The following is a 22,579-nucleotide window of genomic DNA, read 5'->3' as shown; positions in this document are numbered from 1 at the left end:
AGAAGCTGAATCTGAAAAGTCCCTGCTTTAACGGTACATCAATTTATACATTCCTCCTGTATACAGAAGGAGAAATAGGAGAACATTAATTTTCTGAAATAAAAAGGAAAAGATGAACCCTGAGGTTAGATCTGCAGTTTGAATAATATGAGGTTTCTAAAGGCATAAAAATTGAATCCGACGCATCTTATTTTATGCGTAGGCTTCCTTTAAAGCAGCAATATAGTTCAAAACAAAGTACCTATATGCCCACCAAATACGCTGCATTTCAAGGATTTACACGTGGAAGATGAAAAAAGGCAGTTCAGCACTAAAGTGATGTACGGCAATTATCTTAAGATGAACCAATTTAACCAGATTTAGTAATTCCTATCTTGAAGATGGAGAACATATCCTCTGTACCTAGGGTAGGATAAGTGAAGTCTACTTCGATGCTGGAACATACTTTGATAAAGACGACATGTAAATTAGGAAGTCAGCTACAGAAAGCAACTCTTAAAATACTTAGTACATATCAGTACTGCAGTAAGTCTAATGGAAACAAATCCTGTTCAAATGATCAAGAAGCTAAAGGTCCTTAAGCTAAAGTACCTATTAGTCCACTACCAAAAAATCTCAAGCCAAAAAAAAGCCTAGCTATGTAGGAACTCATCAAAAAACATGGGGCAAGGATATTCTCAAAGTTGTCAGGCTCCTTAGCTCACACCATCCTCCCTTGTAAATACACATGCTGTTTTGCAAGTCTTCAGGAACAGATCATTTCCCCGGAACAGTACTGCCATATTGTATTTTACAGTCTGACTTTCTTGGATGTTGCTGGTATCAGGGGGTTTGGGTTTGTGTGTGTGCGTGTGTACTGTCTGGTGGGGTTTTTTTTAGGATTTCACTGATACTATTTTTACATGCATTCAGTTGTACCAATGGGCTACACAAAGAGGTTAATATTAAAAACATGTTACGTGAATTATCAGAAAAAACATATTGCAGTATCTAAAGCAATCTTTTGTCTGTAGCCCTAACAAATGCTGACTATATTTTTCAGCAAATACTTCACAGTATCTTGAGGGCAGTAAAGAAAATAGTATTTCAGTTACACAAAAAGGCTATTTCAAAGCCACACCACAGGACATAATGCTTCAAACAAACAAAAAAGGCAGCTTTGTAAATCAAATGCAGACTACAACAACAACAAAAAAAAGGGACATGCAAAATAATAACAGAAAAGCATTTTTCATAATTCCTGACATTTAACAAAATATCTACAGAATCCGACTATTTTTAACATGATATCACTGATAAGCAAAATTGGAAAGGCCATGCATCAAGAGGGAAAAAGCATTCCCAAACAATAATGTTGCATTAAAGGTTGCCAATCCTTCCTAATGGGGAGAGAGGAACAAACAAATCAACCCAAGAACACCTTGTGCACCACATGTAACAGGAAATAAGCACTTAAAACTGGGGTTTTGGAGGGGCGGAAATCTTCTCAGCAAACATCAGATAGTGGGTACTGGAGAATAAACCATCAACTTGTCACAACTAGAAAAAGATGTTAAGAGGTTTGACTCTCAGAACTTAAGAGAAATGTTTTTCACAGCAGTATTTAAGAAAATGTGGGGCTGCAGGCAGAAAAACATGTTACTTTATTTAAAACTCAATTTTCTAAACAATAACAACAAAAAGCAAGAATACTTTTTATTTCCTAAGCAAATTCTGCACGCATATATGGCAATTAAGCATTCCCCGACATCTCAGGCAATCCTCATTAATATAAGCACAAGATACAGGAAATCCACTGTTTCACAGCTAGCTGTAGTTGAACTGCAACAACGTTGCCTTAATCTCCACAAGGGTTTCTTAATTCTGTGTTAGACAGAAAGAAAAGTCTTACCAATATCTTCTTTGAGAAGGTGCATGTCTGCTGATCCTCCATATGTGGAATAAGGAGCCCTGCAAGCAAAAAAGGCATTTGGTGCCTCTGTAGGAGATGAAAAGGGGCCCTTTATTTTATTTTTCCTTTTTCTTTTCTCTTCAGGCACAGATTAGGTCACCTCCTTCTTGATTACCTAGTGTTAGTTAGAGGAAGATTATTTTTTCCTCTTTTCACAGAACAAAGAATAAAACCCAGCCATAGAAATAGGCAGGCTGGGAAGGAAATACAAGAAGAGCAGGAAGGAACAACACAAAGATTTTGGGGCTCTCCACAGAAAATGAAAAGGTCAAAGAATGCTGTTTCAGTGAAAGATGCATTCAAGACTGAAGCTGATGGGTAGATCCCCTTGCTGACCAGGAGGATCAGAAGACATGACCCAACTCAGAAACAAGTTTCACTTTATTTTGAAGGCTGTGGAATTTAACAAAAAGAAACCAAACAACAAAAAAGAACAAAACCAAAAAACCACCATCACCAGTACCCACCTTTCTGAAACGCTATTTTAGCCAAAGAACATAAATCCAACTTGAACCTTTCAGAACTGCAATGTATCTGATTTTATTTAACATATTTGCAAAATGAAAATGGGAGGGTCATTATCCATCCTGAAATGGTATCCTCCCTCACTTGTCATTAGCTAAAGCAATATGAAAAAAAATACAAAGTTAAAACCCAAATCTGCACAGTACTTACAATGGACAATTCATCTGTTCGCAACCCATATATAAACATTATTCAAGAATATTATAGAGTGTTCCAATGGGTACTGGTTTTGGCTGGGCTACGGTTAACTTCCCTCACAGCAGTATCTATAGTGCTATGTTTTAGATTTGTGACCAAAACAGAATTGGTGCTTTACCTATTGCAGCAGACTGCTTACACAGCATCAAGGCCTTTTCTGCTCCTCACTCTGCTGTGCCAGCAAGTAGGCTGGGTGTGCACAAGAAGTTGGGAGGGGACATAGCTGGGACAGCTGACCCTGACTGACCATACCACACCATACGGTGTCATGCCGAGCAATAAAACCTAAGGGAAGAGGGAGGAAAGGGAGGACGTCTGGAGTTAGGGCGTTTGTCTTCCCAACTGTTACACATGAGGGAGCCCTGCTTTCCTGGAGATGGCTAAACACCTGCAAGCCGATGGGAAGTGGTGCATTAATTCCTGGGCTTGCTTTACTTGGGTTCGCAGCTTTTGCCTTACCTATTGAACTGTCCTTATCTCAGCCCGTCAGTATTCTCCCCCATCTTTCTTGGGGGGAGTGAGAAAGCAGCTACATGGTGCTTAGCTGCCTGCCAGGGTTAACCCACGGCACGATGTTATTTCAGCCTTGGTGCCTGAATGCCTGTATCAGGTCCCCAGCTAACCTTACAAAACACAACCCACCTGCATGTGCCAGACAAAGCTGGGTTGCTGCAGTGAAGTAGAAATGGGAAGGAGTGATAACAGGAAAGGATGGCCATTCCTACCCCCACTAAGAGCTGAGCTATCCCAAAGGGTGGGATCTGTGTGGGAAGAAAGGCAAAGTGACTGCTCTCAACTACCAAACTCGCTCCCCAGTCACTTACGCAGTAACTACTGCCTTGTTTTTACTGGGATTACAGAAAAGAAAAGAGGCAGTGTTTAACTAATGTGAACAACAAAAGATTGCCCAAAAGCCATTCTGTAATTTTTCAGAGATATTGCCAACCAGACTATACCAGTTTAGGGAAGAAAACAACAACTTTACATCATAGCTATGCAACTTCCTTTAGGCTCATAAGAAATCACTTTCACACTTACTATTTCCACTGAGAATTGTGTTTTCAGTTTAAATCAAAAGTATTTATTTCATATATTACCTACTTCAGTCAAACTGGAAACTATTTTTAAGTTTAACCAAAATATATGTAAGGAAAATTTCAAGTATGATATCTAAATGTGTAAACTGCATTAGCGGGCACATCACTTTCACATATAGGACCAATTCAAGCCTCAGAATCAGCACATCTTCCATGAAGCGATCCTAATCCATGCATTTGCTGATACTTATAAAGATCATCTATGTTTAATCACATTTGCTTGCACCCAGGCATTAACTCAGATCTCACAGAAAAGTCTCTGTAACTCTATACCATCTTTTTATCATTTCAGTGATTTGTTTTCACTGTTCCTTCTTTTTACACATTCCTTCCTAAGACTGATGAGTGTAGTTTTCAAAAGACTAGCTTAATTTTGAAAGGAGTATGTCTCCTTAACGGCATAAAATGGAAGAAGTATCCCTATAACTCACAGGTCGTTACTTAGAACATTCCTTAGTAGCACTTATGCCTTTAAAAATTCTTATTCTTATGGTCAAAATTTTGTCCTAGACCTGGCAGGCAAGCGGAATTTTTACAAGAAGCAAAGAACTGGCTTTCCTTGTCTTGGATGTAAAGCATCTCATTTTATGAAAACTGAAAACATATGCTTCACACATTTGTATTTCTTTCCATTTCAGAAGTAAAGAAACGGATGATTTCATATTCAAGTTCCTGTATTTGCGCATCAGATTCAAGTACTTAGAAAGTAAAGAACAATTGTAGTGCATTACTCTATAATAATAGATTTTCAATATGGAGCTTCATGTAACCTGTTAACCTATCAACTGAACATGCAAATGAAGTGTAAGAGGGTACAGTTCACAAATACTCAGAACAGACCACTTCTCTGAATGGATTTGGAACATATTTTTAGCTTCAGCCTTAATTTCTTTCCTCCAGAAAAGCAGATCATACTCTCCTTGGTCTGAACCTAAATCTTTGCACATCACTTCAAACACCATTGTCTTCTGTCACTGTTTTACTAAATTTGATGCAACATTAAATTCCTCCCTGTTTTCAGCTGAAGTTCTACACTCTAAATAGAGACTTGCTTTTTAAGATGTGTGACAGCAAGCAAATCTGAAGAAAACAGAACCAAGTCATCTTCTGTCCTAGCTGTACCTCTACAAAATTAAGATAATTTCATGTTTGAAAGCTGCTCAAGTAACTACATGATATGTACCAAGAAAAAGAACGGTGCAAGTACAGCCACTAAGTATTTCTTCTTCAAATGGAAAATGTACAATGGAAATACAATGGAAATTGTATTATTTTACTTCTGTTACAGCCAAATAGCCTTAAAGCTTGTTAAAGATTATATTACTCAAGAATAATAGAAAATCAGTCTATCCATTATAGGAATCATATGGGAGAAGGAGGAAGGTAAGATACATTTTTAAGGATTAAATATAAAGAAGTAAAGCATATTGTGGAAAACAAAGACTAGTTTTACCATAACACCTCTGTAAATACAGCTCAGGAAACAAAAAGATGAGAACACACAGACAATATTCTAACATCCCAGATTCTGAGCCACAGATACGGAAAGATAATTAGAAGGACAGATGTGAAACTTAAATACAAAAGACTAGGAAAATTCAACAGAAAAAAACAGCGCAATGAAGACAGTGCATCATGTGGCAAGTCAGACTAAGCGCAACTTGGTTTTCCTCTTCAGTTACAAAAAGAAAAAAAAATTCTGTACATACATTAAGATGGACCAGCTTGACAGATCTCCAAAAGAATGAGACCTCACAGAAGAGAGCCCAAAATGTCACCTTTCAGGCTTTTGGTTTTTTTAAAACGTATAAGAAAGTGCAAGTTAAGTGTTCCTTGCTAAGAATAAAAACATGACTTCCCAACTTTGCTCAAGGTAAAGAATAATTAAACTGTTTCTCTTAATACAATGGGCTAGAAACCTGCAATAAAAAATATTTCTAACTACTAACTATAAATTTTTTTACAGACACTATAAATGCTAATTTAAGTGATTTGACTGTGTGTAACAAGAAATTTCTGCTATGCAGAGAGCAATCAACCTGAACAGCTTTTAAACCAAACCAATCTCCTCTGTTCTCAGAGAATCATTACACAAGTACATAGATACCTTTGAAAATATTTATAAAAAAAAAAAAAAAAAAAAAAAAAAAAAAAAAAAGAGTCCAGCGATTCAGAATCCACATTTAAGAAACTCACCATGGTTTTGTAAACAAAACTATTAATTACAAAATGTACCTTATTTTATTACATGCATTTAATCCCCAATCACTTGAGTATTAGTATGAGAAAAGCCTGGTACTTTAGAAGTTAATTTAGTGATTTTTCCCCACCAGATGATAGCAAACACTACTCTAGATGTAACTATGCCATGTTTCCACAGTAACTCATATCAAGGATAGTATTTTATAAAATGGCTTAACAAGTATTTGGGTTCCTCTATATGTTTTGACAATGCTAAAAGCAGTTTTCCCCCAGGTAAAAGAACAGCAGAGCAATACCTTACCTAATGCTTTCTTGGTAAAGTGAACTACAGGCATTACCAAAATACCCTTTCAACCTAATAAAAAGCCTGCTCTGAACTCAATGAAATCAAAGTGAATTAGATTTGTATGAAGTGCCGGAAAATATTAAGTATTATTGAACTGTTACTTTCACATCTAAAATTTAAATACAGTGCTCACTTGCATTTTCCAGAAATACACACAGAAAACAAGAAAGAAGGTCTCTCCCATTTTCCCTGGTGTTCTTCACTGAAACCCATTCTTTATATTCTAAACTTTTGCTAGGTATATAACTTAAAACTTTTACTGCTGAATACCTAAGGAAAAAATAGTACTCTCCTAATCTGGGCTGAAAACAAGAACACTACCAGCACGGGGAGTTGCAGAAAACCTCCTTGTACACATACTGTAGAGGAGAGCTACACAACCTCCCTTCAGTGCATTCAGCTCAGCAGAAAGTTATGTATTTCTTGTTGAATATCCTAGCAACTCTTCACTCAAGTTCCATTAATGTATGAGCAAAAATTAAGTTAGCTTTACTGAAATTAAAAGGAATGAATGTCCTTACAGTCCTTTTAATACAGTTAAGATACTCAATCATGAATTTTAGATCTGTTGGTAACATGAGTTTCAAAGAGGCAATAGCTGAAATATTTATTAAAAGTTAGACACAGTTTATTTATCATTCTGTGACTGGGCATTCAAGTGCCTAATTTGTATCACTTTAGGCAAATCACAGATATGTTTATCAATTGAGTTTTCAGAAGCTCTGATTTTGAAATATTTCAGTATGGATATAAGAGCATTTAGAATGTGCCTGGTTCTATTTTAGTTAATATTTTCATGTGTATAATCCATATATTACCTGAAAAAAAATGCAATTTAGCAAGACCACCAGTTACATATGTGAAAGGGTAATTTCTTATGGTTACTACAGAGTCCTCCTTCCTAATGGCCTGGATTCCTCTCCCTCTAGCTTCCCAACTCCAGCCTTTCATTTCTCAAGGATTATCTGATGTGTGGATTATCAACACCACAAAACCAAACACAACCAAAAACTTGCAACTGTTTCACTATCAAGTTGTGTGATTCTACAAGACAGAGCGAAAAGACTGTGTCACACCTCTCCTTCTCATTTTGCATTTTCTTGTTTTAAAAGACACACCTGCATTTGGTAGCTAATAGCAAAAAGGGTACAAACACATAACCAAATTAGTATTGCTGCTTAAATATTATGGTGAAAATGAGGGCATCCACAGGAAAATCTTGACGTTTGTAGGAATAAATCAGTTGACATTAATTTTGCACACAAACTGCCAGATGCACCTCCCCCTATAATTCTGAAATTTTAAGAAACAGACTTTGCACATAAAGGCAAATTCATTCTCCCTAAAACAACTGCATTTTTACCTAATAGCCATCCTATTAAAAAAATGCAGAAATTTCTTTTAACAAGAATCATCTTTAAACATTAAGTCTGTCTGACTCCATTTTTCCATCCACATTGGATGATAACCTAGTACAGGTTCTGCTTTCACAAATCATTTACAATGGTAATAGTAGTATGTATAAGTAATGATTTTTAGACAAGTTCATAAAAACACAGCACTCCAAATTCCAAAGTAATTTATTCAGAAGCTATAAGCCTTACTAAAAGGGTATTACTTACTATAATCATCTGCTTATCACCATCCTTTCCTGCTTCTTTTAGCTTCTGAATATGTTCCTCAGATGGTAGGAAATTACTGCATTTTGATGCTAATGAAGGATTTGACAATGGAACCCTTGAAATAGAAATATATTTAATATTAAAAAAAGGGACTGATTATACATGTCATCCTATGTACTCAAAGCCATTGTGATTAGTATAACTAAACTTTAACAAGATGCAAATCTAAGTTAATTACCCAAAACACAGTCCTATATATTTTAATTTCTAATTCAAATGGAAAAATAAGGAAATAAAAGGATTAACCAAAAAATACAGTTTGTGAGTAGCCTAATTACAAGATTATTTTTCTTCTTAAAAAAAAAAATTATAAGCAAGTGGCGTAGGTTAGTCACAACCACTCACACAAACATTTAACTGAAGCACCTTCAGAGCATGACTGATGGTACCTAATGCTATGTATTTCCTACATAAGGTTAAGGTTTCTAGTTTTAGGTATCATACATTAGTCTGCTGAGGCAGACCATTTAAATATTCCCACAAATGTAAGTGGGCAACATAAACCAGATGTTGTAAATCTCTCAAATTCAATTCAAATTTATTCTCTTCTAATGTCTGTCAGTCAAAGGAGGGAGAAGAGGACCTGAAGAATAAATGCATGGGTATCACTGGAATATCTCTCACTCAGTTTAAGTTTCCCCTTGTCATGACTGAAAGGAACACTGAAAAGTACTATAATATATCAACAGCAAAGTTATTCTATGAACAGTATATTCAGAGGAAAAACAACATTAGTTCCAGATTTAGATAAAACTCGTGGAGATCACCAAAGCAAAACACACACAAAAATACTTACACTTTAACTAGGTATTTAAGCCTTGGTTTGCTTAGAAACAGAAAATATGTAGAGTCGAACACTTAAAATTGTAGCAGCTGCTGTAGTACATGTAACCAGGTAACTCAGTGAGATTTTTCAAAAATAAAAATTCTTGCCAGACATTTTTAAAACAGCATTTTTTGTACTAAATCTGAACATTCTGAAAATGCCTGGCGAATTTTTTTATTCCTATCATGTACCCCAAAATTTGCATTAAGTAGCTACTTTAAGGTTTGCTTTTACCCACTGCAACCTTTTCTTACGAAGTCCTAAAGAGCTATGCTACAGATATGCACATTACTCTGTTATGACAGGAATAATACAGAAAGAATGATGGCTTAAATCTTGGATACTGTATGGAAAGCAGGTTAAGAAAAATATATATCCAAATAATAGTAAAGCAATATGGGCTTGTTCAGCTAATAAAGCTAATAAACTTGACTAGATACCATAAAGCTGTTAAGACAGTCAAGAATAAAACTGTGGAAAAAAAAATCAAAGTTGTCATATTCATTGAAAAATCTAAAAATACTAATTTGACTAGTTTTACATCTACCTTACCACCCATCTTCTGTGAAATTCCATAGCAGCAGTTTTTCAACATGTACAAAAGGGCTGGTTAATTAGAATTGTTAATCTGGCCTCAAACAGATGTACTGAAAACGAACTGCCTCATTTCTTCTTGTCTCTATTACAGATGTAGAGAATGGTATCAATATACTAACCACTGTGCCAACAACGTTCTGCTCAAAGTACCAAGTACAAAGAAATTACTGTCTTTAGCTTGTAATTGGCTAAAACCAGAGACTATATCAGAAGTGTTCAAAAACTACAACAGTCAACACGATCAAGGATAAAACATAAACTTGAACTGTTAGTAGTAAGAAAAATTTAGTCAGCAGTAAGAACAGAATAATTTTTTTATATGGCTTGTTAACACCTTCATCTTAACAGCAATTACAAAACAATCCCAAATTAAGGATTTTATATACACAACACTCCCATAACTTAAGGATTAGAAAACTCTTCCAGAAATAAGTGAAATAATTCAGTAAGTGAAAATCATGTGGCAAACCCTTCCTATACCCTCTGGTTATCATCTGATTTGAGCCAGAGACCATTAAATATGCTTTCCCAACTCTGTTAAATGCTACTTTTTAAAATAAATGTGCAGTTACAAATATATTGCTTAATAATTTTCTTAACAAAATAAAAACATCCCTTAATAACTGGGTAAAATGAAAGTCTATTTTTATAAAGGGCAAGTCACTTATTTGAAACTGAAAGTCGAGTGTGGGACACAATAGAACAGTCGCATAATAAAACCTCTCATACCTCTATGGAAGGTTACTGTAATTCCATAATGTATGAAATACTATACCTGTTCTCAGTTTCAGAAGTCTGATTGGTAAATGAAGTCTGTGTCAACTGCTTGGGAGCCAAACCTACAATTAATCAAAGATTTTAACTTCATTATAAAGTTTTAGGTTGCAAAGGAAATTTGAGCTACAACACAAATAGCAATTTGCAAAAATATATTCAAGACAATTCTGCAATAAGTTCATGGCCAATAAAAAAAAGGATCCAACCCTAAGACAGTATTCAGATGTTTCTCCATACATACTTCAAATAATATGCAATTTTCTTCAATATTTTCATAGCAGTTCTGCATAGCAGTTTGCCAGCAGATGAACAAGTGACACTACACTGGAGTTTAAATCTGTTTATACTGACACCCATATAAATAGCTCTATGTATAGTATTAGAATCATAAATGTACAGTATGCCCCCATCCGAGGTGCATTCTATAACAATTTAGGAAAAAAAAACAACCAAGCATATCAAAAGAAATAAGTGGTTTTTACATTCTCTAACAATACACTTAAGAGTATTTTGCCCTTCAAAAGTACCATACAATGGCAGGGAAAAAGAAATATTTAGTAAAGCTGAAGAGTTAAACAGGTCACTCAAAAGCAGCTTCAGATTTAAAAAGGCAGAACAAAAGTCAAACCAAAAACCGCAACAAACCAAAACCCAAAAGCAAAAGGATGAAATATGAAGAGGGAAGTTAATGAAGAGATATGTTAGTGATCCATCAACAATATTTCTTAGACAAATGTACTTCAGTCAAAATATTTGCATCACACTCATCATAAGGTTTGACAAACTGCATTCACAAGCTGATAAATTAAGACTATGAAATAAAAACAGGAGAGTGGTTATGTAATTAATTTGGTCAAGATCAAGCAGAACTATTTAGGAGAAAGAAATGCAGAAACTTATTCGAAGGAAGTGGTAACCAACAGAGAATCCTTAACAGAAACCAATCTAAGAGAAGAACCCAAATGAAATTTGGAAGTTTTACTACATGGAAAAGAAAATTATTCGATTAGGTTTTTTTCTGGTTGGTTGGTTGCATTTTTAAAAAACCTGTCACTTTAACTCAAATGGAGCATATTTAAGCATGAAATTATTAATGCATAAGGCACAAAGATGCACCAAAAGCAGAGTAGGTAGATAAACTGACACCTCTTTCTCCCACTACATAGCCCAGAAATAAAGGGATATCCATTGTTACTAAAGTGACCATGGGTGTGACACGCAAAGAAATACAGAACCCCTGGTAAACGGTTCCAACGTCAGAAGTTTAGTTCTGCACCAACTGTACCTTATTCTGTGAAACACTCCTCTGAAAGGAAGACTTAGGCTTCCCATGTAACTGGTCAGAAGAAGAGGAAAAATTAGTAGTAAACAGTTACCTTGAGGTTCATTTTCTCCAGGTTCTTTTTTTAGTTGTTTTGGTGGTTTAGGAGCTGTGACATACTTTACTGGAGAATGTTCTGGACTTGATTCCAGCTGTAATCGGAAGTTCTAAACAAAACAGAAAACATTAGATAAAAAACCTGAACTATTTAATGCCTCTAACCTATTAACAAAATCACTGACTTAACTAAGTTTTATCATCGTGAATACAGCACAAGTTTTCCGATTCCTACATTACTTAAAGGAAACAAAATGCAACTGATTAGCTAGTCCATACTTAAGTTTGTGGTATTAATTTTGCAAAAAATCTTTCTTGTTTTGTATGTAAGCTTGTAAAATACTTCCCACAGAACACCTGTGCCCTTAAAATCTTAAATTTTAATAGGAGCTCATTCAGGTAGAGAATGTATTCTTCCCTCTCATTTCTTTTAATACACCTTTTCAGAACAGATCAGCTATACAAGCTTAAGTCATCAAAAAGTGCCCCTATGAATCTGTATAACCTCCAGCTCCAGCAGGAAATTTTGTTGATCAACATTTCCTTAACTACAGAACCTAGGAGGGTAGAACAGATTCATTTTTCAGCTTCCTATCATCCTATCTGTGACAACACACCAGTAAAGGATCTTTAACACATTTTAAGTTACTGTAAAATGAAGTCATTGTTAAACTTTCTGAGCATGGCTTTCTCAGAAAACAGACCAGATTTAGAACACCCTCCCACTATACACCATGATTAAAATTACTTACCTCATCTGATCTTGGCTCACATAAATGTTTTGTCAAATTACGCAACAAACCATTTTCTGCACCCCTCTTTGTGGGCTGTTTTATTTCTAATATCACTTCTTTAGCTCCAGCTCTTTCAGGTGAAGGATCTGGTTTCTCCTGCACACAAGCTGCACTCTCATTCTCAGACAGTCTTGTTATTGACAGCTTGCCTTGCGCCTTAGAAAGCTCTGCTTCTGTAGCTGTTTGACTTGCTTCTGAAACTTCAGGGTAATCTTTCAACAAAGAAAGCTTGGGGGCATTTGCAGAATTTAAGTTACTTTGCTTCATGTTACTAGCTTTCAGTAATTTAATTTTGGTCCACTTAGAGTTTTTATTTGAGGAGTTATTTCTACCATTCAGAGTGCATTTGACAGGCATTCCTTTTTTGCTAGGGAAAAAACGTTTGCACTGAGTACTTTGACTAGGTTCTTTCTGAGTAAGCATTTCACTTTGTTGAAACTGTACGTTGGCATGCTTTTCTTCTGTTTTGCTATACTCTGTATTAGGGGAATCTTTTTTCACCTCTACAGTATCTGACTCAATCTCACCTGCGATTTCTTCACAAAGTTCGAGGATGCTTACTCTTTTGGATTTCGCATCATTCTCTGGTTGATCAGCCACATTAGTTTCACTTGCAGGTGGCTGTGAAATCTTTTTTGGTTTTGTACTGTTTTTTATGTTCTGATGCACTTGTTTTTCCTTAGTTACTGTCTTAGAATTTGGCTTAAGAGAATCTGTTTCGACTTTCTTTGTGTTGCTGGGAATAGGAGATGCAGGGCCTGCTTGGTCTTTCTTAACTTCCTGGAGAGCCTCATCAGGACATAATGATGACCCCTGAAGGCTGTGTTGAAAGCTGCTGGAATTATCATTTTTATTGTCTGCTTTACATTTTTTCTCCTTCAGAGAGCTGGTCACTTCCACACGTATTTCTTTATCCTCACTTGTATTGTTTGGCTTTATTTTTGTCGTTTTCTGTTCTGTCTTCTCTCCAGCAGATTTAAGTACTTTTGCTGCAGCACTCTGAGTGTGTCTTTTTGCCTGGCTACTTTGCTTAACTTCCAAAGCTTTTTCTTCTTTAATTTCTCTGTTGCGCAGGGATCTTGCTGGTACATGTACATGTGTTAACTGCTGCAGTCTCTGTGATCTCCTCATTACTGGCTCATTTGGCGCAATTACGCATTTTGACTTAGGAATTTCTTGCACAGATTTTTTCTGGCATACCTCCTTATTTTTTGTAGACTTAGGCTGTTGTTGGACTTTTTTGTCAGGTATTGTTTTATTATTCAAGTTGAATCCTGATGATCTTGTAGTCATGCGCATTCCTACTTCAGGTTCATTGGTGTTGTCACTGAAAGATCCAAATAATTATTTTTTAAGCATGCAGGAAGTAGAATTTGTCAACACTTTTCTCATTCCTAAGCTCTGCCTCTTTTTTAAAACACTAGATCTTACACCCTCAACACTTTTAGAAGAATTTTCTCTAGAATCACTCTAAAAAGACTTCACTTCCACCAGGTTACTCTTAAGTGTAGTACTTAATTTTTATGCATGGCAAAACTGAACTATGAACCCCAGATGAATGCTTTTTAACATCTCTAGTAGTTTTTAATTGTTGACACTTGTGGCTTTCAAATTAAGTATTAGCTTATATCATACTAGATTTATTTTCACTTCTGAAACTTTTTTGGAGAAAGTCTTTCTGGATTTCAAGACACTAACATGGTGCCAGAGAAAGACCATGTAGCAGATACCATACTTAATATCATACAGATACATATACATACAAATACACTTAAGGCCGATCTTCCCACTAGTACAATATAACTATTTAGCTGCATCTTTAACTCAAATTCATTCTGCTTCGATTGTTTTTGCACTAATTTAATCTATAAAGATAAACTAGAACAACAATTACTTACTTTTTTGTCACTGACCTGTTTGACGTGGCAGAGGTTTTGAGGACAGTTTTCTCCTGCACTGCACACTGACCAGGCTTTGATTTATTTGAGACATGTTTTGTATCTGACACGTCTTTTTCCTTCTTCACTGACTGTTTGCTGTTCTTGTCCACCTTTGGACGTTTAGCAGAAGGCTCTACTAACATAGACTTCCTTTTCTGAGCTGCCATTTCTGTAAAACACAGTAATTGATTCAGCTTTTACAGTCTTCTGTCAACTGTTGTTGCAGTGTCAGTTAATATAACCAAAGATTTGCCCGTTTTACAAAATAAGGTAACTGATACTCACTTTTATTTAGAGGCAGATCATGCTAACTGACCAGAAAGCAACACATCAAAGCAATCTCAAATGAAATTACATTTATTTTACTTACAGGTTTTTACAAGAAGCAATCGATGTTTAGGCCTAAGTAACTTATCAAGGTGTGCCAAGAGCATTCCTCATGTGTATGCTTACAAACAGGATGTTTCATTCCACCTGTGAAGAATATAAAATGTTCATGCAGTAAGCACTTCATGAACTTGCTTCTCAGACTTTTAATTTGGCATTCCCACCCTCTTCCATCCCTTCAAGCAATACTTCACTTCAAAGTTTCTTACAAAAAAAACCCCAAAAACCAACAACCTACAAATTTTATTTCCATATCCAACAATTTTTGGCATTTTGCTGTCTTAAGCATTACCCTTTTACCTTTCAAAAGGTGGCAGATAATAAATAGTACCATTTCAAAGGAAGTTTCTCAGCCTTTCTCATTTTTCCAGAAAGCAGTATTCTGCTGTCTTTCATAGCCAACAAAAAAGTGGGCTATGAAAGCTGTCAATCCTGCGCCTCACAGCAATACTGAATAAATCCATTAGACTACTGTTTTATGGCTGCTACTACAGAACTTCATAGACATTAACAACCACCTGTAGCTGTTCCTTCTAAAATGACTGAAGCTACAATACCGAGACAGAAACCCTACAAAGTAGCATTATTTAAGACATCTGCCTTAGGCGGTTGAAGATGGTGCCTTCACGACAACTGATGTCAATGACAGAGAAATTAATCTGTACAATAGTCTGAAAAATAGTAGAGATCCACAGTAAAAAGTATTCACAGCTTCAGTTAATCACACTTTTCACATCTGTTTGTGGATTCTGAAACTTTTAAGTTCACTTATTGAAAGACACTTTTTTTATTATGGTGTAAGTAATAATTGTTCAGCAAAGTTCACTAATATTTTTTTAAATTAAGTTTACTGTAATACCTAGTGCTCAGAACTTTCCTATCATCTTTTGGGGTCAATAATTACATATTAAGTTTTGCTACTTACAGAATGACAAATATGTCTGTAACAAATTTATATTACTTTTTCAAACCTTAACTAATCTAATGTTAAATTTGACAGATTTTAAGGTCAAACAGGAACTGTAAGTTTCCAGTTGTACAACACAGACCAGATACTTTAATTTCATTACAACTAAAGTAAGCCATCCAGTACTGACAAATGCATGTCTTTCTCTAACAATCTGAAACTTTAAGCTCCTTTCAATAATTGTTCATTATCCAAAAGGAAAAAGATCTGTGCTTTTTCTTTTCTTTCAGATTTTAAATCATCATTAACCTCCATTTATCCACTCTTTTCATAAAGACACTTCTAACCATGCAAGACTGATAGCACCCAAATTCCAGACACCACTGCCGCTCTCTGACTTTCTCCTTTAAAGAAGCTGCATGATCAGCGACTCGTATTTGAGATACATTTTTTAATTCTACCCAGGGAAGAAATCTCTAACAGCACTTTTCATGGTGCTATTTCCACATCTCTCCCTAAGGAGCAGGTAACAGAATTTGTATGCCTTAGCTCCAATACTCATGAGTCCATGACACTTGGCAAGCCTGTGAGTTTCCACTAGTCAAAGACTATCCATCAGGGCCACAGAAAAGCCACTCACCCTGAAAATAACAGCTCTAGTTGCTGAGTAAGTCTTTGGTCTTCTCTTAGTTTAGAGGACAACACTGACCATCAAAATTTGAGAACACCATGGCACATACTGTGTACACCTAGACCTTCTTTTTTTTTTCCCCAGACATATACAAACATCACTGTCACTCTCAGCCATGTGACATGCCGTACTCAGGAAAGACTTTCAAGTAAAAAACAGAAAATACAACCCTTCCGTCACCACTACTGTTCCTCAGGACACTGACAAACACACTCTCCTCCCACGAAGAGAGCTAGCTAGCTAGCTAGCTCTTTAATAGTAATCTGTTTCCTACTAATACTTTGCACAGCAAAGCAAGGACTTTTCCAGGCATTCAAGAACTGGCAGATTCTGCCTGGAGGAGGTCCCCTCTAGCAAAAACCAGATTATGGAAAGAAGGGAAGACAGAGAAGTACAAGAGCAAACTACACTGCAATCACAGGTTTTGGTGCAGGAAGTAGGGGAAAAACAGAACAACACAACTCCCACACCCTCAAATCCTCACAGCGGGGGCGAGCCCTGTGTCCCGGCCCGGACTGGAAGCCCACCTGCTCGGCAGGGCGCCGGGGTCCCGCAGGAGCATCCCCCACCGACAGCCGCACCCGAACGGCGCAGCCCCCGCGCCGTAACTCGCGGCTGAGACCCCACGACGGGTCTCGAGAGGAAGGAAAGGGGAAGGCCGCCGAGCGGGGCCCGGTGTCATCCGCCTCAGCGCCCCGCCGTGACAGCCCTTCTGGAGCGGGGCCTGGCAGGGCGCCCCCAAACCCGGCCAAGAGTTCCTCAGGCCAAGGCAAGCGCCGCTGAGGGGCAAGGCGGGGGCGGCGGCGAAGCGGCGCCCACCGCAGGGCGCCCCCCGCCCGCTCTCACTCGCGAGCAGTGGGCGAGCGGGTACTGGCCGATCGCTCCCACCGCGATCGCGGAGACAGCGGCGGCCGCAGGCAGGCCCTGGCCGGGCCGCGGCCGGCGAGGCAGGCCCCGGGAGGAGCCGCCGGCCTGTCGGCCCCGAGGCGGGGGCAGACGGCTCCGCTACGCGCGAGGACGGGCTGCCGGTCACGGCGCCGGAGGGGAAGGGTTGACGGGAGCCGGCGGAGCCGGGGGGGGCGGCCGGGGGGCGAGCTGCCTCCCACACGCACGCAGGCACCCCGGGCCGCGCTCCGGCGCGAGGCGGCCGCTTACCTCGCGCGAGTGTCAGCGACGTGCCAGCAGCGCGAGCCGCCCTCCGCGCCCGGCTCGCCAGCTGCGGGGGGGGGCGGGGGGGAGGAGAGGGGCGGAGAGGGGCGGGGCGGGGCGGACGCGCGGGGCCGGGGCGCGGGTGGGTGAGCGGGGGCGCGCGCAGGCTGCGGCGTCGAGGTCAGCGCGGCTCGCGCCCCCTCCCTGTCCCCCTGCGAAGCGGCGGCGCGCGCGGACCTGCCCACATCCGGGCACCGGCGCGGCCCCGCCCCGCCCCGCCCGTCGCCGCGGGAGCCTCCCTCTGTCCCCCAGGCCGCGGGGGGGGGCGGGGCGGTGCCCGACGCCGTTTCCGCATGCGCAGAGGCCGCCGCAGCCGCCGCGGCGTGAGGGCAGTGCCGTGGCTGCGCGGGGCGGGTCGCGGCCATCGGGCCGGTCGCGGCCATCGGGGCCGTCCGTCGGTGGGGCGGGAGGTCAGCGCCCACCGCCTCAGCGAGTGCCCGGGGCTGCCGCGGCCCGGCGCCGTTACCTCGGCGGCCCGGCCAGCTCGGGCCGGGTTGGGCCCGTTGGCTGTTAAGCCTCGACCTCCACCCCTGGGCTCCTCACCTGCCAGACATGAGGAGGGAAGCAGCACCGCGTGCTGACAGGCCAGCGGGGCCGGTGTGACTTTTGACGGTGGCCCGCAGTGTCAGTGCCACCTCGTGACTGGCAGTCATAGCTGAATGCAAAGTGAAACATGTAACGTCATATGCTTCCTCTTAACGGTGGCGGTACAGCAGTCAGTGCTCGCAGCAGCATTTCCTGAGTGTGTGTGGGCCGCTTCCCACAAACGCGTTTGGAAATCCCTTTAAAGATGGGTTTGGTGCTGTGCCAGAACGGATCTCCACTCTTAACGCCCTCGGAAGCTTCTCTAAACATGCAGAGATAGATGTTGGCCTTACTGGGGGTTCCCTGCTGATCAGTTTTGCTTTAGGTGCACAGACAGCAGTCTCCCTAACGCAGGTGCAGCATTGTGCTAGTGGATAGTCACTTGAGCGTAAAAGCAGGACAGACACTTGTCTGTGCCTCGGAGACTGAAGAGTGAGATGCGCCCTAGTCCTGTGCAGAGTCTACTCTGCAGAGCAATGAGTTTGCTCAGCAAACTGCTTGAGTCCAGTGATGTCGGCTTTCCTAGGTTCGCTAATAACCCCGCAGATGCGGGCGAGCTATCTTAAAAGTTGTGTTCTGTTCTGTTTCACAGCTCATTCTTATTGCACAACCGTGTGTTTGTGATTTTTTCTTCTGTCGTCCGGGATATTTCAGTCCTTGCTACACTGGATAATGGATTTGTACTTCATCTAACCTTATGTTGTGGCTGTATTGCCTCAGGATGTTTCCAGTTCCAAGCCTATCTCTATGTTGGCAAGTAAGAGAAGTTCAAAAGCAAAAGAAGGGCAGCTGAGGATCTGACGTCCATACCACTAATGTGCCAGTCCAGACCAGTTTTAGTCAAGGCCTGTGGATGCAGTGACCACTAGGGTTGGAACACATTGGATATGTTCTGGGCATGTATCTGTTGGTTTGGTTTCCTTCAAAAGGAATCTATTACGCGCACTCCAAGACCCTACGCGACAAGTGTGAGCGATCTGGTTTCCTTCAAAAGTGCACTGCTGATCCTAACTAGAATACTGATATAGATACCCCCATCCAACCCACTAACCTAGGGCTAACCTGAACTATGTCGTACCTAAAATGCATATAGTATGTGTATCGGGATCTCAACATAAAGCAGCTTTGCTGTCCGTATCCAGGCCTATTGATGTGTTCTACTTGCCAATATAGACACAGTCTCAGTTTATTTGATCAAATTTACATAGTGATTTGCATACATCACTGTATCAGAATGACTGAAGAACAGTGTGATGGACCTTGGCATCAGCCAACGAATAAATAACTGCAAAAGAAATTAGAAGAAAAGTTTTTTAATGCATTTTTGAACACTTGACAGGGTTTCTCTCAGAGATTTTTGATTTCCTATACAGTTTGCTGATTAACAGACAGAGACCACACAAATATTTTAGTACTCGGAAGCTACACAGTGTAGACATTCCGCAAATATTCTTTTGTTAATGTTTGAAGTATTTAAAAAGTGGTTATTTTGATTTTTATAATAATATTTTTAGGTCTTTTTAAAAATCTTCCAAACTTTTTATTGATTTCTATATCTATTACATTTATGGGATTAATTGTTGGAAATTGCAGTCAAGTTGCTGAATAGCATAAAAGATTTTACATATAGATCAAATTACCTGGAGATAATTTGTTCTGCCTGTAAAGTTTTTTGCCTCTTTATTAACTGAAACAAGGAACTGCCTTCCTTGGCAAGTCCTCTTTCTGAACACACTTTATTGAAGCACAGTTTGTCGTAGACAAATGGAAATTTTCAGCAGCTGCAGTTTTTCAAAAGCGATAGGAGATGTTATTTATAACTCCTTATAACAGCTCCTCTTTAATGCATGATAATCTGCTGTGACTTTACAATGAATGCACAACATGTGGTCTTCTCTTTTCCTACAGTAACCTACAGAATACTTCCCAGATGAAGGATATTTTAATCACTGGGTTGCCTGTAAATTTCCTGGAGGATGATAAAAGCACTGCTTTATGTTATCACTAACTTTGTATATTTAACATGATGTTTTCCCATCCCTCTTAGTAGCACGAAGCAAGAAGAGCTAGATTTTCTCACATCCTTCCGTGGAATAGTAATTTGCTGTACAGTAGGGGAGTAGTAAAGAAGCAGACATTCTTAAAAATCATTAAATTCCAAAAGTTAGAAAAAACTCAATTCATACAATAGAAGAATATGGGTAAATTTCTAGTTTTCCACAGAAGGTGGCAGCATTTTGAAGCACTGATGCTAATTTGAACTTCCTAGCAAATGTCAATGCTGAAAGAACAGACACAAACTACAGGAATTTACTCTCCTCAGAAGCTGTGGTATGAACAGGAGTGCTCAGGCACAGATTTGGTGGACCTAGAACTAGAGGACCTGAGGAGGGAGGAGGAACTGCTTTCACATAGGTGGAGTAAGTGGATAGGACAGATTTAACCCTCAAAAGATTTGATGTTTATTTAGCCTTGTTTACCACTGCTGTAATACTGCTGGAGTGCCTCATCTGCAGCTAAGTGAAAAATGACTTGCTTCTAGGTAGGCCTTGTTTTCACAGGAGTAATAATTCAGCTGATACATGGATTATCCCACTAATTGCGGAGAGTGCCCTGTCGGGCTACAGCTTCGGGAGATGCAACCGTCCTGTGGAACAGCTGACTGTCACCAAAAAGGGGAAGCCTCTCCCACTGTTCTCTCCACTTTCTTTCCTCACTCTCAGCAGCATGCTCCAACTCCTTACCTCATGCCACCCTCCATCTAGCACCTGAGAGCCCCCCCGTACACAAGAAAATATAACTTCCTGAGATAGCAAAACATTAACCCACTGGCAAAACCGGATCATATTTTGTTAGGGCAAGAAAGGGTGAGGACCATCTGACTGGAATCAGGGAGGGTAAGAAAGGTAGGGAAGGAGGAAGAGAAGCCTTGCCCTTGGGGCACGAGGGAGCCGTTAAAGCTGATAGCGGCTTGCGAAACTGCAGCCTTAGGGCAGGGCTACACAGTTAGAGGACTGAGCCCTTAATCCCAGGCTCAGTCGCAGCAGCCCTAGCGCAGAGCTCTAGCAGCCCCATTTGACTTGCTAACACGCTCCCAACCTGCCCTGCTGCTTATCAGACTTCCCATCTGAGCAAGGCCCCGGAGACAGCCAACCGAGGGGCAGCAGCTGCTTAAACTTCTCAGCTGTAATTAACCCCATAAGCGCTCCTGGTGCAGCAGAAGAATGCCTCAGACAGGTTAGCAAAGGCCACGTGTGAAGATGATTTAATCTAATGGTTTTTTTTTTCTGATCACTACATATGTAGATCCCTTAAGGAACTGGAGGAGCAGCTAAGCAGCAGCATAGGGCCCTTATTTTCATCCATTCAGCAAATTCAAAAAGCCCCTCTACCCTCATTCAGGAGGAAGGGAGAGGCTGATTTTTGTGTCTAGTAGAAAGAAAGAGACAGGAAAATTGGATCCCTTAGAGGAAGAGATGTTTGCCAATGAAGAACTCCTGGCTGCTACGGCAGCTGGTGCAGTTGCCAGATTTTTCATTTTCTGATGTCGGAATGAAAATTAAGAAAAACCCCATGGCTGGGGTATTCTACAGCCGATCTGCTTGCAGGAGTTATTTTGTTGGCTGGTAAAAAGCACCGCTAGCCTATAGTAGGATCCGGCATGTATGCTGGTGGTGTGTGGCAAGCCCCCAGGGAGATTCTCTTGGGCTTTTTGATACCATCCTCTTTCTTCTTCATTGCTTGGAGCATTCTAAGGCTCTTTTTGACCAGCTAGCATCCTGGGACAAGAACCACAGTACATGACTCAGGCTGAAGGGTGCCTGTGCGAGATGGCCACTCAGTGACTCCAGGAATTAACGTTTCTGGTTTGTGGGTTGTTTGTTTGTTTGTTTTTCAGGGCGATGGCACAATAGAGCTGAAGCAACCTGGGAAGAGCACAGTGTGCTTGCTCATGAGTACAATGTGCAGAGCTAGAAGTCCTCTTCCTGGCAAGTCTGAGTCATTGGCACAAGCCAGGTTGCTATAGGAGTTGTAGGTGAAAGAGACAGTTCCCCTATGAAATTCCTGTGTAGGTGGCACATGGGACAGTGGGGACTGGAGGGTGCCCTGACTGCCTGGAGCTGAAGAGCTTTACAGGGGTCTAGCTAAGAAAGCAGAGGGCCTGTGTTGAAAATGGGTGTGTGGAGGGGGATTGGAGTCAGTTTTCTTGCTTTGTTTTTGTCTTTTTCTTTTTGCAGGGAGGCAGGAAAAAAACTGGGCTGGGACTTGTCCATTTTGTGTATGTGCTGAACGTGAGATACTTTTTTTTGGGGGGGGGGGGGGGGAGCAGGGATAGAAAAGACTGTAGATAGCTACATCTGGAGGGAAGGCTGGCAGTTGGTTTGCAGAGACTTGGGACCAGGCCAGACAGCGGACATATGTATGTGAGTGATGCATAGGGGTCCAGACAATTACAGAAAAAGGGAAGGTGGTCATTGTCTGGAATG

At 40.2% G+C, this 22,579-nt stretch overlaps 1 protein-coding gene across 6 annotated transcripts in view; it reads right to left on the bottom strand.

Annotated features, from left to right (window-relative positions):
• The window catches only part of ESCO1 (establishment of sister chromatid cohesion N-acetyltransferase 1), a 35,754-nt gene extending 17,624 nt beyond the window's left edge, over positions 1 to 18,130 (bottom strand). Inside the window, exons 1-7 of one of the 6 annotated variants that reach the window (XR_008820639.1) lie at positions 17,454 to 17,687; positions 14,684 to 14,787; positions 14,272 to 14,482; positions 12,332 to 13,700; positions 11,578 to 11,689; positions 10,200 to 10,263; positions 7,942 to 8,056 (exon numbers count right to left, since the gene is read on the bottom strand). Coding sequence is in view for 5 of the 6 variants with exons in the window: in XM_056330856.1 (XP_056186831.1) it covers positions 7,942 to 8,056; positions 10,200 to 10,263; positions 11,578 to 11,689; positions 12,332 to 13,700; positions 14,272 to 14,480 (1,869 nt within the window). In the remaining variant the exon portion in view is untranslated. Of the gene's footprint in view, positions 1 to 7,941; positions 8,057 to 10,199; positions 10,264 to 11,577; positions 11,690 to 12,331; positions 13,701 to 14,271; positions 14,483 to 14,683; positions 14,788 to 16,825; positions 16,846 to 17,453; positions 17,688 to 18,050 lie in introns of those variants that run through there. The other 5 variants (XM_056330856.1, XM_056330859.1, XM_056330855.1 and 2 more) reach the window with 5 other exon arrangements.
• Between the last annotated feature and the right edge of the window lie 4,449 nt (positions 18,131 to 22,579).

This window comes from Falco biarmicus, chromosome 3 (genome assembly GCF_023638135.1).
Source record: "Falco biarmicus isolate bFalBia1 chromosome 3, bFalBia1.pri, whole genome shotgun sequence".
Lineage (NCBI taxonomy): Eukaryota > Metazoa > Chordata > Aves > Falconiformes > Falconidae > Falco > Falco biarmicus.
The sequence above is the reverse complement of the archived record's forward strand: the minus strand, read 5'-3'. Positions and strand labels throughout refer to the sequence as shown.